At 37.0% G+C, this 17,177-nt stretch overlaps 2 protein-coding genes across 3 annotated transcripts; one reads left to right on the plus strand and one right to left on the minus strand.

Annotated features, from left to right (window-relative positions):
- The first annotated feature begins 807 nt into the window (after positions 1–807).
- Positions 808–5,883, plus strand: LOC116146140 (SRSF protein kinase 2-like). Its single transcript, XM_031431546.1, has 4 exons — positions 808–1,240; positions 1,778–2,746; positions 4,899–4,946; positions 5,025–5,883. Exons 1-4 carry the CDS (start codon positions 1,031–1,033, stop codon positions 5,457–5,459), a joined length of 1,662 nt encoding a protein of 553 aa, XP_031287406.1. The 5' UTR covers positions 808–1,030; the 3' UTR covers positions 5,460–5,883.
- A 552-nt stretch (positions 5,884–6,435) lies between these two features.
- On the minus strand, positions 6,436–11,285 carry LOC116146150 (peptidyl-prolyl cis-trans isomerase FKBP16-4, chloroplastic). Of its 2 annotated transcripts, none has more exons than XM_031431557.1 (10): positions 11,120–11,285; positions 10,927–11,028; positions 10,697–10,752; positions 10,550–10,605; positions 10,284–10,341; positions 9,511–9,585; positions 9,117–9,206; positions 8,649–8,726; positions 6,599–6,639; positions 6,436–6,500 (listed from the first exon to the last, which is right to left on the minus strand). In XM_031431557.1, the coding sequence occupies exons 1-10, from the start codon at positions 11,199–11,201 to the stop codon at positions 6,473–6,475; spliced, it is 666 nt and encodes a 221-aa protein (XP_031287417.1). In that variant the 5' UTR covers positions 11,202–11,285; the 3' UTR covers positions 6,436–6,472. The 2 variants fall into 2 exon arrangements, with proteins under 2 accessions (XP_031287417.1, XP_031287416.1); XM_031431556.1 differs by having other exon boundaries at positions 10,885–11,028.
- Between the last annotated feature and the right edge of the window lie 5,892 nt (positions 11,286–17,177).

Raw genomic sequence — 17,177 nt, forward strand, 5'->3', positions numbered from 1 at the left:
AAATAGACTAATGGAAGAGTGCAAATATGGGTTAGGGCTTGAAAGAATGAAAAATTGAGGAAAAATGTTAAAAAAAAAAAATCACATTTAGGAGGGGGTTAGAATTTACCAGGTTTTTTCTCAAAACTGGTTGGACCGACGGGTTGCTACAATATCCCCGATCCAACCGTGGGTCATACCAGCTGAATTCAATTATCTGGGTTTTATGCCAATTCGGTTCAACTTAGTGGTCGGGTCCCGGTTCAACCGGGTCAGACCGGGTTTTAAAGCATTGAGGAGGGTAATACAAGGAGAGAACAAGCGATGAGAGAGAACGTAGTAATCGGTTCATTTTAGTTGCCAATAACTAAACAAAGGAAAGTTACTGAAATATATTTAAAATTAATGTTTATTTATTTATTTTTTTGCCATTTTCATTAGGCAGCTGCATAATGATGTGATGGGACTATCCCATATAAGTTTTTCTCATTTTCTTTGGCAAGTGTTCACTTGACAAACTTTCATTAGATAGTTCCACCACATCATAAACTTTCATTCAAATTCTAGTGTCTTCCATCAAGTCCAAATTGGATGGTGCGACGGTTCTACGTTAGGATGTGTTTGAAATTGTTTAAAGCTTTTGGGGACGGGGGGATTTAAAATGCAATAGTTCCCACCGGCAGTTATTTCTCAAAACTTGGGGTTGTGTTTGATTTTCTTCCCAACCTGAGGGAATTTAAGAGAACAAAAGTACAGTGGGCAATTGGCGTTAACCGAAGAGTATATATCTGTTCATCCTCATTATTCTAACATATCCGCTTTGAGGATGGATGATACCTCACTCAACCATTTATAACAAGTGAGTAATAAATTATCCAAACCCGAAAGAGGATCCGGACCCGATTTGTACGCTCCATTTTCAAAGTTGGAGAATTGCAATTTCAATCAAAGACCAGAGGAAGAAGAATTTTTCTGTGTCTTCGCAAAAATACCAGCCGTCTATTATTGTTATTTTAACACTAACCCTAACTTGAAATTTGATCGATATTTCATGGCGGAGAGGCCGTCGGAGGATGATCCTAGCAGCGAAGAGAGCAGCGACTGTACATCGGAGGATGAAGGAATCGACGATTACAGGCGTGGTGGATATCACGCAGTTAGAATTGGAGACGCCTTTAAAAACGGCCGTTATGTTGTGCAATCGAAACTCGGTTGGGGACATTTCTCTACCGTTTGGCTCGCTTGGGACACTCAACAATTCGTACGTCTCTCGTTCTTTTTGTGATCTTGTGGCGTTAATAAAATTTTAATGTTCTGTTATTTGTGCAAGTACTTGTTTGCAAATTCGAATTATACTGTGGTTCGTTTTTTTTTTTTAAATTTAATTATTTTTTGGAGTTTCTCCATTTATAATGCGGAAATGCGTTGTTGATTGATCTTGACATAGAGATGGTTTGGTACTGAAGCTTCTGCTTTTGTAGTTGTATTTTTTGAGATGTTTTTTTGTCTACCGTTCTCACTCTTTGAAGTTAATTATGTTTTGTTGCTGATGAGATGAAGAGAAATAATATGATATCTTTTTTATTTTATCAATTGGTTAATATTTGAGAAGACATAAACCTTCAATTATCCGAGCCTTGGTTATTTACTTAGCTTATGCAGTTATATTTTGTGAAATTTCGTAAAACCTTTGATATCCTTTTCTTTATTATGCATTATCCGTGCATCAAATGAATTTTTGGTGAAATGTTTCTGATATTGTCTTTTACATTCTGGTCAATTTGTAAAAATACCTCAGCGATATGTAGCTCTGAAGGTTCAAAAGAGTGCTCAGCATTACACTGAAGCGGCTATGGATGAGATAACTATCTTACAACAGATTGCAGAAGGAGACCAAGATGACAATAAATGTGTAGTAAAGCTTTTGGATCATTTTAAGCATTCGGGCCCAAATGGGCAACATGTTTGTATGGTTTTTGAGTACTTAGGGGATAATCTTTTGACCCTTATTAAGTATACTGATTATCGCGGAGTCCCTATTCCTATGGTTAAGGAGATCTGTTTCCATGTTTTAGTGGGTTTAGATTACTTGCACAGACAGCTTTCTATTATTCACACTGATCTGAAACCAGAGAATATATTGCTCTTGTCCATGATAGACCCCTCTAAGGATCCCAGAAAATCAGGCGCTTCTCTCATTCTTCCCAATAAAGATAAGACTCTGTTGGAGACTGCGATTGGGAAGTCAAATGGAGGTTTGACCAGAAATCAGAAGAAAAAGATAAGAAGGAAGGCTAAACAAGTAGCTTTGGGTTGTGTGGAGAAGGATGTTGCTCTTGATGGTGATGCAGATCCAGAAACATCTGATGCAGTGGAGTCATCTCCTAATGCAAAATCAAGTGTGGATTCAGTGGGAGACCAGCCGACTAGTTCTGTCAGTGGAAGTAGAGCATCAGATGCTGATGCAGCAAAGGGTACTGTATCTGGGAAGCTAGGTAATAAGAGGGGGAGCCGTTCTACAAGGAAAAAGTTGCTGCAATCAGTAGACTTGAAGTGCAAATTAGTGGACTTTGGGAATGCTTGTTGGACATACAAACAGTTTACAAATGATATTCAAACAAGACAGTATAGGTGCCCGGAGGTGATCTTAGGTTCTAAATATTCTACATCAGCAGATCTTTGGTCCTTTGCTTGCATTTGTTTTGAGCTTGCAACTGGTGACATACTCTTTGATCCCCACAGCGGTGACAACTTTGACAGGGATGAGGTATGGTTGTCAATATTAAAAGCTATCAGGGTTTATTGTTATGCCATGTGCACTTGATATGATACATGTTTTCATTTCTTCCCCACCCCTGGTGAAAGTTCATATTTGCCCCCCTTTCTGTCAATGCACCATCTTTTTTCTTGGAGATGCGGTCTTGTGCCCTTGGATGTGTCTCACACAATACTCGCTGCTCAGATAATCAAACATAGCGGTTGTCCATGATGTGCTAATATATGTGGAAGCTATAGTTGTACATGTTTATTATATGATGCTGTACTGTTGATAACCTAATGTCAAAGTGAGCTTTGAAATAATGATGTTATCATTGATATAAATGAATTTGGAGAACAACTGAATACTTCATGAGGCTTAAATCTAAAGCTATACCTTGAAACTTGATGCAACTTGAATTCGCAGTATTAGAATTAAGCTGCTGCAGTGCTTGTTGTTGGCTTCGTAGCTCAAAACACTCATGCTAGAGGAGAATGAATTTGATTTATTTGGTTTTAAGAGTTCTTACAATTTGTACTATCGAGGTATGCAATGCATAATTTAAAAAAATGCACAATTTTTTTTTGCTGGGGGAGTATTAATTGTCCCCTGAATTTTCAAATAGAGGTTGTCTTAACGTGTGCCCTAAAACCATAAAATAAAAAACTTAGCATAGCAATGTATTAAAAATTGTGTTATTTTGTTTTTTGTACGTGAAGTGCATTGAAATAAACAATTGTTTTGTTTTTTTAGTAGTTTTTAAGGTGTGACTTCAAAAAGAGTCTTTTTCCACATTGAACCTAGGTGCAAATTTAGATCAAATGCAACGTTTTCTGACTCTTGTCTGATTTCTAGGCTGAAATACAATATATGTGGAAGAAGGGAGGAAGAATAGGTTGGGTAGGTTTGATGAACTCATGGAAGGGCCTGAAATTGTATATGTACTTATTATATGTACAAATAACGTATGCACAGAGATCTGTTGTTAAGAGGATGATACATGAACTTAAAGGTGGCAGTGGGCCGTGCCGTGCCAAAATTTTCAAGGCCTACCATGTCATTGGCCGTGTCGTGTCGACAATCAAAACTCAAGGCCCATGGCACAGCCCATGGTCCGGTGGGCCTTGTCATGCCGTACTTTTGTGGGCTGTGCCGTGCTGGCCCATGTGCCAAATCTTGAGCCCACGACATGGCCCACGGGCTGTGGCACAGCACGAAATTTTCGTGTTGTACCATGGTGGGCCATGCCGGCACAGCCCATTGCCACCTCTACATGAACTCCTCTATATCCTTCAATGATTATCCTTAAATTATCTTGTACATTTTCTGGAATTCCAATGCAAATTTCAAAAGCAAGTTGGTGCACCATCTTTGTGTGATTATGGTTTCAGTTGTGCTGAAAATGAGAGCTGAGCATATTGTTGATCTCTTCATCTTTTGGGGTAAGGTTGATGATCTGTCAGCAGTTTTCATTTTGCCGTTTAGAAGATGAGATATGATTATTAATGTTGCTTGGTTCAATTATATGATGCAATGACAATCTTATATGCGTCTTGTGGTCTATGAAATTTGCTAGCTGTTTGGGACTCTGAAGCAAACTCAGGAGCAGTATGCCAAAAGAAGAAAAATAATTTGGAAAGATGAGATTTGCATGATGAGGAAAAACGTGGTGGCTTCAAAACTGATAATAGTTTTCCATGAATGTCTCTAATTTTCTTTAAGCCAGAGATGGTGCATCATTTATTGTAAGCTGCCCTTCATTTTCTCTGGACAGCACTGCCCTGTGGAAGTGAGAAGGTTTGAGATTTGAGATCAGTCACTGATGTCAGAAAAGCTAAAGGGATAGTAATGTAATCACCTTTCATTTTGGGTGACTAGAACTATGTAATGCCTGTTTTTTTATATGTATATTTTTCTTTTGTGTTGGCTACCATAAAAAAAAATTCTGGAGGAATGTTACATGTGCTTTTTGCTCTATGTAAAATTTCTTTTTTTGTGTTATGCAAAAGGATTTGTCTGTGAACCCTGTAGCATATAGAGTCGGAAAAAATCAGTGTTCTCTGGGTTAGTTAGGATGCTTGTGAATAGCTGGCTACAAGTGCTTTTTGAAATAGGTTTCAATCATGTTTGACAACATTTTACTGTTTTTGGCTATATTCAGGATCACTTGGCACTGATGATGGAGCTTCTCGGAATGATGCCTCGCAAGGTGAGAAAATTTATATTGCCACCATGTAAGTTGATACTTCATATCATGAGAAACTTGCCTAATGTTGAGCTATTCCAGATTGCTTTAGGTGGCCGGTATTCTCGGGACTTTTTTAATAGATATGGTGATCTTAGGCACATTCGTCGGTTGCGTTTCTGGCCTCTGAATAAGGTTCTTATGGAGAAATATGAATTCAGTGAGCAAGATGCAAATAACATGACTGACTTCTTGGTTCCCATCCTTGATTTTGTTCCTGAGAAGCGGCCCACTGCAGCTCAGTGCCTTCTTCATCAATGGATCAATGCAGGCCCTCGTGGCTTAGAACCATCTATGCCTTCTACTCAAACTCAAGGTTCAGACCATCTCAATTCTGAGAAAAAAGAAAGAGATAAGGATGAGAGAGAGGAAATGGAAGCCGGAATGAGTAATATTGCTATCAGTGTGGATTTTAAATCAGGCAAAGATACCCAGTCTAGCAGTAAAGCCACAAAGGTTTTCGCAAGTAATGCCTGAGGCAGGACTCCGCCACATTTGCTCTGCTTGCATTGCAGGAGTGTGATTCATTCCCCTCATGGTCGGATTTTCCATGCTTGTTCTGCAGTTGGTTGTGGAAGGGATACCATTTTATTCGAATCCATGTGAGAGCTCAAGTACAGCAATAGCTTAAGCAGGATAAGTGCACAAATCATGGGAGAATTCTCTTCACAATTATTTGCTGGGGTATACACCTCCTAATTCATATCTTTTATTTATAATTTTTAAATATCTTTTTATAATTAGTATTGTTCAATTTAATGTGTGATAAATGTAGTATTGTACTGCATGCCATTCTTGATATGTTATATATCTCTTCTCATCATCTTACGTTAATTGTAAGAAAATAAGTTCATTTTTTTTTTAAACACAGTTTTGACAGTCTCCTAGTGTACTCTTGTGTGACTAAATTAAAGACAATAATTGTTGTACAATAAAGCTTTAGAACAGGACGATTTTTGCCCAGAAAACAACAGAAGTTAGTAGATTGTAATGAATTGCTTTGTCATATTATCTTTGTTAATCAAGTTAAAGTAGTTATTTAAAATCAGAAGCATATTTGTTGTCACGCTTAACAAGGAACTTGTAATCACATATTGGTGTTCTATGCCGCATTGATGATACAAATTTGATGTTCTCAGTTACAATATCTATACCATTGAAAAAGTAAGTAAATTTGACCCTCTTTTGATACATTGAATGCTAAAATACCCTTCCAAAATCTGATCTGTAAAGCAAATATTCAAGGAGTACAAAGATTATAAAGCAATCTTCGAATATTATACACTTGGAAAATCAATATATAAAGCAATAATGAGAACTGTTATAAACACACTTGTAAAAGTATTGGTCATTTGTACTTGATATATAAAAGCAATATTCACTGTGTATTAAGATTATACAGCTGGATAAGATATCCAATTTCGCCTTAATTTGCCTTTCTACTTGGTAGTCCATCTAATGACGATTCGCTGCAGGAGTTCATGGTAGGATTAACCTTCAACAATTTTCACAGGAGTTCTGCAGAAAAAAGGTAAAGGTTAAACAGCCTAAAAAAGAAATAGTGAAGATTGTAGTGTTCAAGAGAAGTGGCTTTATGGTTAGAAACCATCACTTACCCAAATGGACTTTGTTTAATCGATAGTAGTTCTACATCCAACTGCAAATTCAAAATGAAAGATAAATGTAAAGATGAAGTGTAGGAGACATCAATGGAAAGGTTGAAGGAATGCAACAGCAGATAAACCACCATTGGGTAGTCTAATGGTAAAAGAGCAAAAGAGTCTAGAAAAATCACCATTGAGTGGTGGTAAAAGAGCAAAGGGGTCTAACGTAGGTTTCTAAGTTCGAGTCCTTTAGGCACTAATAGGGATGATCGTTGAGGGGATTTATCCGACTGTTCAGTTCAGGGCCCCGAAGGATTAGTTGAAATACACCCCTAGGCACTAATAGGGATGACAATTGAGGGGATTTACTCGGATATTCACTTTAAGGCTCAAAAGCATTAGTTGAAGTATGCGCAAACTGATCCAGACACCCTCAATCACAAAAGAGGAAAAAAAAAAAATTGTAACAGCAGACTAACAAATAACTACTTTTACAACATAAGATTATAGTCAGCAACATTGTATTTTCGAAAGAGGAAAAAAATAGTCAAGAAACTCTTAACTTTTGAACATGAAGATGGTGTATTCTAGAAAACAAAGTTCATAATACGATTGGTTTATTTCTTATACTTTGAAAGATCCTTTTGGATAATTTTGAAGCCTAATGTGGTTCATTTCAATCATCTTTGTGAGCCTCGAGACAATATTTTCCAAACTATAATTTAATTGAATTTGCTACCAGCTTCCTGAAAACTTGATATCAGTTCTACAACTAACAGGAACAACTGGTTGAAACAAAATTAACCATAAACCATCGATGTTACAGAGTCGGTCCATCCCAAATTTAATAGTGAATATTTATAACGAGTGAGGTTACACTTACAAAAACTCTATACAAAGTCTTTCATACAAAGTGATGTGTTAAAATATGATTGAATTAATTAATATAAAAATTATCTTAAAAATGCATATTAAATGATAGGCATGATTTTTATATTAATTTATCCAATCATATTTTGACACGTTACTTTATACAAAAGATTTTATACGAAATTTTTATAAGTATAGTATTATTCAATCGATGATGGTAGTAACACTAGTGGAGGAGCCACTGGGTGGCCAAGTGGTTTGACAGAGATACTTTGGTGTATTACTCAAGAGGTCTTGAGTTCGAGTCCCTCCATGTTGCTAATAGGGATAGTCACTAGAGATTTTACTCGGTTGGTAATTCCAAGGTCCTAGAGGATTAGTTGAGGTGGACGTAAGCCAACCCGGACACTCCCGATCATTAAAAAAAAAAAAAAAAAAAAAGATCAAAAGTTTGGAATTACTAGATATTAGGCTTACCATTGGAGAAGTAAAATTAATAATATAGAATGAAATAGGGATGATAAGAGGGAAACGATCAATCGTCCCTTAAGCTGTTTGTTCAATTTATATCTAGGTTTATTTTAATCTACATTAGAGCATTTCCAAATGACTCTTTATATGACTCAAACTCTTTATTATAAAGAGTTTATCCATAAAAACAAGAGTCTAATCGACTCTTTATTATTTAAATATAAATTAAAGAGTGAGTTTAACTCTCCACATTTAGAGAGTCAAATTTCACTCTCTATCATAATTTTAAATAATAAATTGCAAGTTTCTATGCATTTTATTTATGATTTATCTTTCCTATTAAGTTTCTTTCTTGAAAAAAAATATTATCTCTCCTAAAATTTAAAAAGTCTATTGGATTTGAATAAAAATTTTATTCTTTATATTTAAAAATCAATAAAGATACTTTTTATTTATATGAAAGATGCTCTTTTATTAGAGATGCTCTTAGGGCCAACATTACCAGGTATAAATTAGGTTCAATATTCTCCGGCCCCTGAGAGTTCATTCCCTAAGTTTAACACTACTAGCAATAAAGAAAATAGGATAACTTGCAAAAGAGGGTTGTGGAAAAATGAATGCCATCTTCAAGTATGATAAATAAAATTTAGAACTTGGGAATAATAGTATGAGATTTCCATCTAAATTTTCCATAAGAAGAGAAGCACAATAATTAGGTTACCTCTATTGTTGCATTTGGAGGGATTTCCTGGACTCCTTTACTTCCATAAGCTAGCTCAGGAGGAACTATTAGCAGTCGCTGCAAAACATTAGTTGATTAAAATTTTGACCAATTAAATAGCAGAATAAAAACTTCATTGAATTTATATTATCAATATCAAAGTAGAAAGCTAAATGTTCATCAGACTGACAACGTGTCGGGGGTGAGAAGTAAATTGATAATAGGCAATTATGAAAGTAATCTAAATCATAGTGGGGAGATAAATATACTCCAACCTACTTCATCTTTCTCTTAAAGAAAATCAAATATAGAAAAAATTTTAACTTCACTATTGTGAGGGAATTAAAATCTTTACATATATTTCTCGTTAATATGATTAAAGTAGAAGAAAAAAATTGGATGTTGAGACAAATAAAAACTCTGCTGTGATGCTATAGATGGTTTTTAAAAGCCTGAAACTGGTCTCACCTGCCCTCCAACATGCATGCCTTCAACACCAAGATCTAATCCTTTAAGGACATTTCCTCTCTCAGATTGGCCCACATCAAAACCATAAGGCTGCATCAATACAAGCATACCACCATTGTTAAGAGTAATAGAACAATAAGGAAATTAATTTTCTGGCTGTTTCCTATGCAAGAACATGTTGGTTTGAATAATTATGCAGAAGAAACTTATGTCCCCATAAATAAACTCACCTACAATGCCAGTCATGTAAATAGCATACTTTATGTGCAATGTCAATGGTGGGCATCTTAATTATACTTTGGCTATCACAGAGTTGTTCAGAAATAAGGCGAGATACTACAAAATGTTTTTCTAGTTACCTAATTATCAGTGGAGAGTGAGAAGGGCTCCTTACCGTCCCACCACCGACACCAAGTCCTTGTCTACTAGTCATAAAAGTGATATTCTTCCATTTGGCAACATAGTGAACCTGCAACATCAGATAAACATAAAAATAAACACAACTATGTTACCCATTATTTCACAGAACATTACTACAGTCTTCATGATTAATACTCACAACTATGCATTGAGTGCATATTAAATTTGAAATCTTTTTTCTCCTTTTTTTTCTTAGCTTTTACAGGGCGTTCAAAACTAGACCATTGATCTAAGAAACATGGATCATACACCCCCGCGAAAGTATTTCTCTCTCAGATGATATTTAGAACAGAAGAAGTTCATAAAAACTTTTGTCTTTTTGAGATTCTAGACTAGAATTGCACAAACTGTCTTAACACTTTAGACCATTAAGTTAAATTTAACTGCATACCCTATCTTCTCACACTGCGAAAAAAGGAAAACAAAGAATCATTTGAAGTATATTATTATTGAAAGAAATATGTGAATCTGAGATTCTCATATCAGAAAGTTTATATTCCACGTGAATCTCTCATATCAAGAATTTCCTCTATTACACTGGTCCTTAGCAATATCAATAAGTGATTATAAGAATTTCCTCTATTAGTATTCTTTTCAGAGGTCTATGGGTAACCTGAGTAAAACATTACAGCTTTTATTAGTCATAACATATAATTGACATGAGTATTGATATTCCTACTTCCTATGGGTCTTGTTGAAAGCTGTAATGTCATTAAAAATTGAAATATAACTGAGTCACAACCGTACTGCAACCCGGGATCCTTTCTTCGCTTCTGGTCCACCTCCAACCTTCAAGTCATAGTACCTGAAGGATGTTACCATCGCAACTCTAGTAAAAACTTGTATCTAGGAAAAGATATGCTCAAAAAGCAAACATGTTTTCTAGAAATGAAACCAACAAAGGAAATTAGCTGGAAAATTTATCATTCAGCAGAAACATTAAACTAATACACACTCATCATCAGCAATACAATTCTGACAATCTAATATTTGAAACTAAATAAAATACTGACTTCAAACCATTGGGAAGCGTTTTGTATTCGCTCTCAGGAATTTTGGCTCCTCTAAGCTGAATCAACAACAAAACAATAGCAGAATTAAACGACTGTAAAAATAGTTACATTTAGCACCACATAAATCACTTCAAACAGGAAACTTACAGCTCTTCTGCTTGTGCTAACTGCCTCAGCAATGTCACAGACAAAAATTCCAGCAGCTGCTTATAATCAAAGTAAATAAGACATTACACATGTAATTGATTTGAGTTATTAATCACAAGATCGTTTGATAAAATAATTGTAATTGAAGGTAGATAAAATATTATAGAGATATGAAGAGAAAAAAGAACCAGCACTGAGGAGTGAACCAATGAGTGCCCTCCTGGCCTCATGTTGTGAAGAAAGTGTTACTGGTTTTTCAGTTTCATTTGATGAAGACAATGAGCAGTGACTAGGCAGAACCACACTTGAGTTTGTTCTGGATGGTCTCTTCCCTGAAGATTAACAAGTTCTTATAATTAGCATTGTTAAAAAAACTCAAAAACCTTAAATTGCATGCACAGAGAGAATAAAGAGAGAGAGTACTTGAGATGGGAATGGAAATAAGAGGGTTATGAAGGAGAGTAGATGGGTGGTGTTGATAGCATGGGAAGAAGGAGAGTTCCATTGATTTGATTTAGTTATGAGTTGAGGGAATAATTTCAGTTGGGTTTGGCTTTGGTTGTCATAAAGAGAAGATAACATGTTCAATGTCATCCACAAATTAAGCTCTCCAAATCACAAAACATTATGCCATAGGATGTCATTCAAGATTATTCATATTAATTTCCCTGAAATATAATTCTCCAGATTTTGCTAAATTAATAACTTAAATTCATGTTTCTGTTTCCTATCAAAATTGGATTTAATTTTCTTCACTTCCTCCTTTGAAGAAATTTTGGTCTTTTTGAACAGGCATGACCATTTGCCACATTTAAAAAAAGGCTCACGATGCCCTTCCCATGATCTCCAATTTCTCCACATCTTTCAAATTTTAATTCCATAATTTCTTCTTTTAATCTTGTTTTTGCTGTTGTTGAGAATGATTACTCATTAAAAATTGTCCATGACCATGTATTAGTCCATTTTAAAAGGAAGTTCATTTTTTTCTTATTTGAATTGTATTATTTAGAATGTAAATTTTTTTTTTTTTTAAATGTATTATAAGCTTTACATAGGAAATTCATTTTTCGCTTACGTAAACGTAATTGTATTCAATAATATTATTCTTCTTAATACTTATCCCAAATTTTATACCTCAAATACTTATTCTAAATATTATATCTCAAATGATGTGTCATCATATGTGGTTAAAATGATGATATATTAATGACATGATAATGTCATATGATGATACATCATTTAAATCGTAAAATTTGGGATAAGTAGTATTACTCAATTGTATTACTTTAAAATTTGGATACACTGTCAGATACCAAATATTTTACTAACTCATTCCAATAAAATAATTTTGACAACAATTTCACTACAGTGTATAATATATATAAAATAATTTTGTCATTGCATTAATTGGATTCCACCAAGAAGGCCCATGTTAGCTAGAATATATGCTCTCATTTCCTTCTCTATAAATGTGAGAGTGATGAAAAGAGAATTTACTAATACAATGCAGATAGTTCAACCATTTGTTATGCAAATGCCAAGGAGGAAGAAAGGAAGCCGAAGTAAGACAAATAAGGGAGGTTATAGAATTATTCTCTAACCAAAGAAACCTCCAACCCTTTGAATAAGCTATCTCTGCAAGGCATGTTTGAACAATAAATTTTCTATCTTGGAATCAATTTCTCTCTATTATTTTAATCTTCTAGGGAATACAAACTTTTTCAGACATTCTTTCAAATAACATTCTCTCTCTTTCTCTCTCTCCTTTTCTTAGTTGAATAAACACAAATAAAGATCAAACTGAGAAATTAATCAATTATAAATTTAAAGGACTAATAGTGCTACCCTAAAAGGACTAAATTGTAAAGTGGATAGCTTAAGATTAAAATGAAATTGCTTAGTCGAACTGGACTAAACCAATATTAGAAAAACTATAGTGGACGATACAAAATTGAATTGTGCTGGACCAAACTAAAATATCTACAAAGACTAAAAGGAACAAATTTTATATCTTCTAAGGTGAACAATATGTAGTAGTATACGTACAAAGTTTTGTATAAAGTCAAGTATACAAAATGAAGTAGCATTACTCATTAATTGACATATCATTCATCCTTTTTTAATGAATTTGTTGAGATTTCAGCAATATTTCCTGAATATTTCATGATCTTCTTATTTTGCCAGTTTTTAGGATCCTCATAATGTATTTGCCATCCTGTAATCTCCTAATTATGTCTATATATTATAATTGACATAATTAGGAGATTCCTTAGATTGTGTTATGCCTAAAAAATAAGGGCTGACGTAAGCTCACAACCGCAAGGGCCAATCAGAGTTCAAGAAGGAATTGTGTCATCCAGACGCTACCATGTTGCACAAGGATAGAAGAAGTAAGGTTGTCGTCAGCATAGCAGGTGAAAGCTTGGCTTGTGAGTGGCTAGGAATTGTGCACCTGCCCAAGCCCTAGGTGATTTAAGGATATCTCCTGTACAGTCAACAATGGGAAGCAAGTTAGGAATTGTACCACACCTACCCCACTGCAAAATCATGATTATTACCTTGAATCTCTCGAGTATAAATAGAGGGCTCCTTTCTCATTTACAGGATCCAGGCATTTTTAATCTTCTAAGAGCAGACTCTTTCTCTCTCTCTCTCTCTGTATTTGAATTCTCTCTAGATTGTGACTCAGCTCGCTGCCCACGACCTGACTATAATCATCCATCAATACAAATATAATGGACGTAGGATTCGCTTTTTAGCATCCGAACCACTTTGAAGATTGTCTCTTGTTTATTCTTTCGTTGCACATTTCCATATCGCCTATAATTTCTAAGTCTGCTTAGCACTTTACACGTGTGAGTCATTGGTGTCAAAATCAAGCATCAACAGTTTAGCGCTAGAAGGAGGGCCTGATTTAGTATCTGCTCTTCATCAGGAATCTCTGACTGATCAGTCATATCCATCAGCAAATGGCTTATGGTTTTGAAACTGAACGAACTAGTCTTAACAATGAGGAGATCCCCTGGGTACAAGATGACACTTCTCCCGAAGTGCCCCAGTCCAGTGGAGTACCATGGCAGATATTCCTTCGAGCTCACAACTCGACCCAACCGTGATGGATTACTTGGAGAGGTTCAACAATACTCTCCAAACGGTTAGCTGACGGTTAGACCATTTGGATCGAGTCGTACCACTAGAGTCTGACGAGGTAGTGCCACCGCCAAAGATGCTTACAGGTCGCGCGAAAGTGTAAAAACGGGTGAAAGCCCGTACTGTGCTCACTACAGCGTGTAAAAGTAAGGGAAAACAAGTGGCGGACAGTGGGCCAAAAGGCTCCAAGGGACTAGCGAACACCAGTCGTGCAACGGGTATAATACCCATGGCATTGCGACTTGGTGACATGTCGCAACATTAGCCATCCCACGCCACGTCACATGGGCACTCCCACAAGAGTGCAAGACAGGGAGATTCCCAGTATCACCAAAACGATGATCTCGATCGTCATCATGCGGGAAACCCCTATCATCCGTGGGTCGGTTCTGACCACCACAAAGGTCGGGAAAACTCTCCGAGCCATTTGTTGCCTTCACACGACTCTAGCCAGCATGTGTCAAGGTTTGCCGGAGCTTCCGACCGAGTTGAGGAAGAGCACGATTTGCGATCTTTCCTCAACTGCAACCGTGAGGGTCGAACACGTTGCGAAAAGTGATCCTCATGTAGCTCCACTACCTTAGATTGAGGAATTGCAGCAAGCTTTGGATCAGCTTAAAGCTTAGCAGAATAAGTGTGGGAGGCCACCGAGGCGTCTTCTTTTTCTCTAGCAATGTTAGCTGCTCCTCTTTCGTCGAGATTAAGAATGCCCGATATACGAGAGTTTGATGGGAATTATGATTTGCAGGATCACCTTTATGAATTCAACGACCTCATGGAACTTCACCAAGTCTCTAACTTGGCCAAATGTCATTGCTTGATAGCAACTCTAACTGCCCATGCCAAGCGTTGGTTGAGATCGCTTCTTGTAGGATCTATCAGCTCGTGGCAACAAATGAGTTCGTCATTCTTAAGGCACTTCCAAGCGAACAGGAAGTCCTGAATGCCGTTGAGCTATCTAAGCAACATACGACAGGAGAGGAATGAATCCCTTCAGTCTTAATAGACAGATTCCATAGGGAACTCCACAAAGTGGCTCATACTCTCGAAGAGTCTGTTCAGACTCTTATTATTGTGGGGGTTCGCCCACAGATTGACTTGTGGAAAGAATTACAATCTGAGGACGATGTTTCCCTCACCCGCTTCTACGATCTTATTGAGAATTATCTCCGAATCAAAAATTATGTGGCCGCTCTTAATCACCACGACCCTAGTCCCTCGACCAATGCTCCCGACTAGTGGGAGAACAATAGAAGGGTTGATCGCAGATCGACTAATGACGATTAGTGAAAAGAAAAGAAGCAACGATTTGAGCCTAAAAAATCTTATGCCCAAGTTCCCCGTCACGATCGCTACAAAAGTCAATACATTCCTTTGAATGCCTCAGTGTCGGCTATTCTAGATAAGTCAGAGGAGGCCAGCTTGCTCGGAGAGCCAGAGCCAATGAAGAATCCCTCATCAGCCAGGAATAGCAAAAAGTATTGTCGCTATCATCGGGATAATGGGTATCATACCAATGAGTGTCGGGCTCTCAAGCAAGCAATTGAAGACCTCATCAAGCAGGGGCACTTCAAGGAGTATGTTGATAGTCCAACTCCCATTCGGGGAAAGGATCAAGAGGACCAAGGGAAGAAGTATGGTCGTAATGGTCTTTACTATGTGGGGATCATCTTTGGAGGACCACACCTCGCGGGGAATTCTTGAGGTGCCTAGGAAAGGTACGCTCAGGAAGCTCGTCATGACCTCATGGGTGTGATGAGCACGATGTCGCGACCCGCTAAGGTTCGCAAGGAAGAAGAGATTGCTTTCTTAGAGAAAGACACGATGTGATTGCATCATCCCTATGAGGATGCACTCTTCATCGCGCTTGAAATAGGTTGATACGAAGTCTACAAAATGTTGGTGGACAATGGAAGTGCTGTGAACATCTTGTTTCAGCAAGCTTTCGAAAAAATGCAATTAGACAAGGTAGACCTGAAGCCTGCCTTTGTCACTCTCTACGGTTTTACTGGGGATCATCTGATTCCTAGGGGAACGATCGCACTTCGTGTCACTTTGGGTGCGACCAAAGAAGTAACCAAGATGACGGAGTTCTTGGTAGTAAACTATCTGTCCCCTTATAATGGCATTCTGGGATGGCCTCTACTGCAAAGTTTCAAGGCCATCACCTCCATCTATCATCTAAAAATGAAGTTCCCCACTCCGACGGGGATTGGGGAAGTAAAAGGATCTCAACGCGAATCTCGCGACTACTACGTAAGAGCAGTGCAAATGGCTAGTAAGGGAAAAGGAAGGCCAATAGGCATCCCCAAGCAGGCTATGGCAATCAGTAAGATCGAGCCATAGCCCAACCCAATAGAAGACAACATGGATCCTCGCATCTAGGAGTGCCCTCATAGTGGGCTAGTTAAGGATCTATCTGAGATATCAGTCGATCAAAATGAGTCGACTTAAGTGTTGAGAATTGGGAGTAATCTCAACCCCCAGCTCGCCAAAAGCTTGAAGAGCTTCCTCAAAGAAAATGTCGATGTTTTTGCATGGACTCAGGCTGATATGATCGGGGATCAGCCCAAATGTGATATGTCATGCTCTTAAAATTGACAGTGCAGTCAAATCTATTTGCCAAAGAGAAGAGGCATGGACCCGAAATGCTATACTGCCTTAAAAAGTAAGGTAGATAAGCTCCTTTCAAACAGGTTTATTCGGGAGGTGTGTTACCCGAGTTGGGTTGCCAATCCAGTTTTGGTGAAGAAGCCCAATGGAAAATGGTGAACCTGCGTCGATTTCACCGACCTCAACAAAACCTGTCTGAAAGACAGTTTTCCCCTGCCAAGGATTGACCAGCTTGTTGATGCTATCTCCAGGCACGAGCTACTAAGCTTTATGGACTCCTACTCGAGGTACAATCAAATCTTGATGTATGCACCTGACGAATAGCATACATCGTTCATTATAGATCGAGGACTATACTGTTACAAGGTTATGTCTTTCGGCCTGAAAAATGCTGGGGCAACCTACACTACAACAAAAATGGCCTACGGTAACACTGGATAGTAGCACTTTTCCTTAAAGTGTTACCGTAGACTATCTATAGTAACATTTGATGTTAAAATGTTATGATAACAATTTTTATATGTAACACTTAAACTTTTTGTAACACATTTTTTATCAATGGTAACTTTTCTTCTTAAATGTTATGAAAAATATATCTACAGTAGCATTTTTAAAGTGTTACAATAAACCTAATAATATAGTAACTTTTTTATAATGTTACCATATAATCAAAATACAGTAACATTTTATAAGTGTTACCATAAACCCAATTATTTAC

The sequence above is a fragment of the Pistacia vera genome, unplaced genomic scaffold, assembly GCF_008641045.1.
Source record: "Pistacia vera cultivar Batoury unplaced genomic scaffold, PisVer_v2 Contig473, whole genome shotgun sequence".
In the NCBI taxonomy this organism is placed as follows: Eukaryota; Viridiplantae; Streptophyta; class Magnoliopsida; order Sapindales; family Anacardiaceae; genus Pistacia; species Pistacia vera.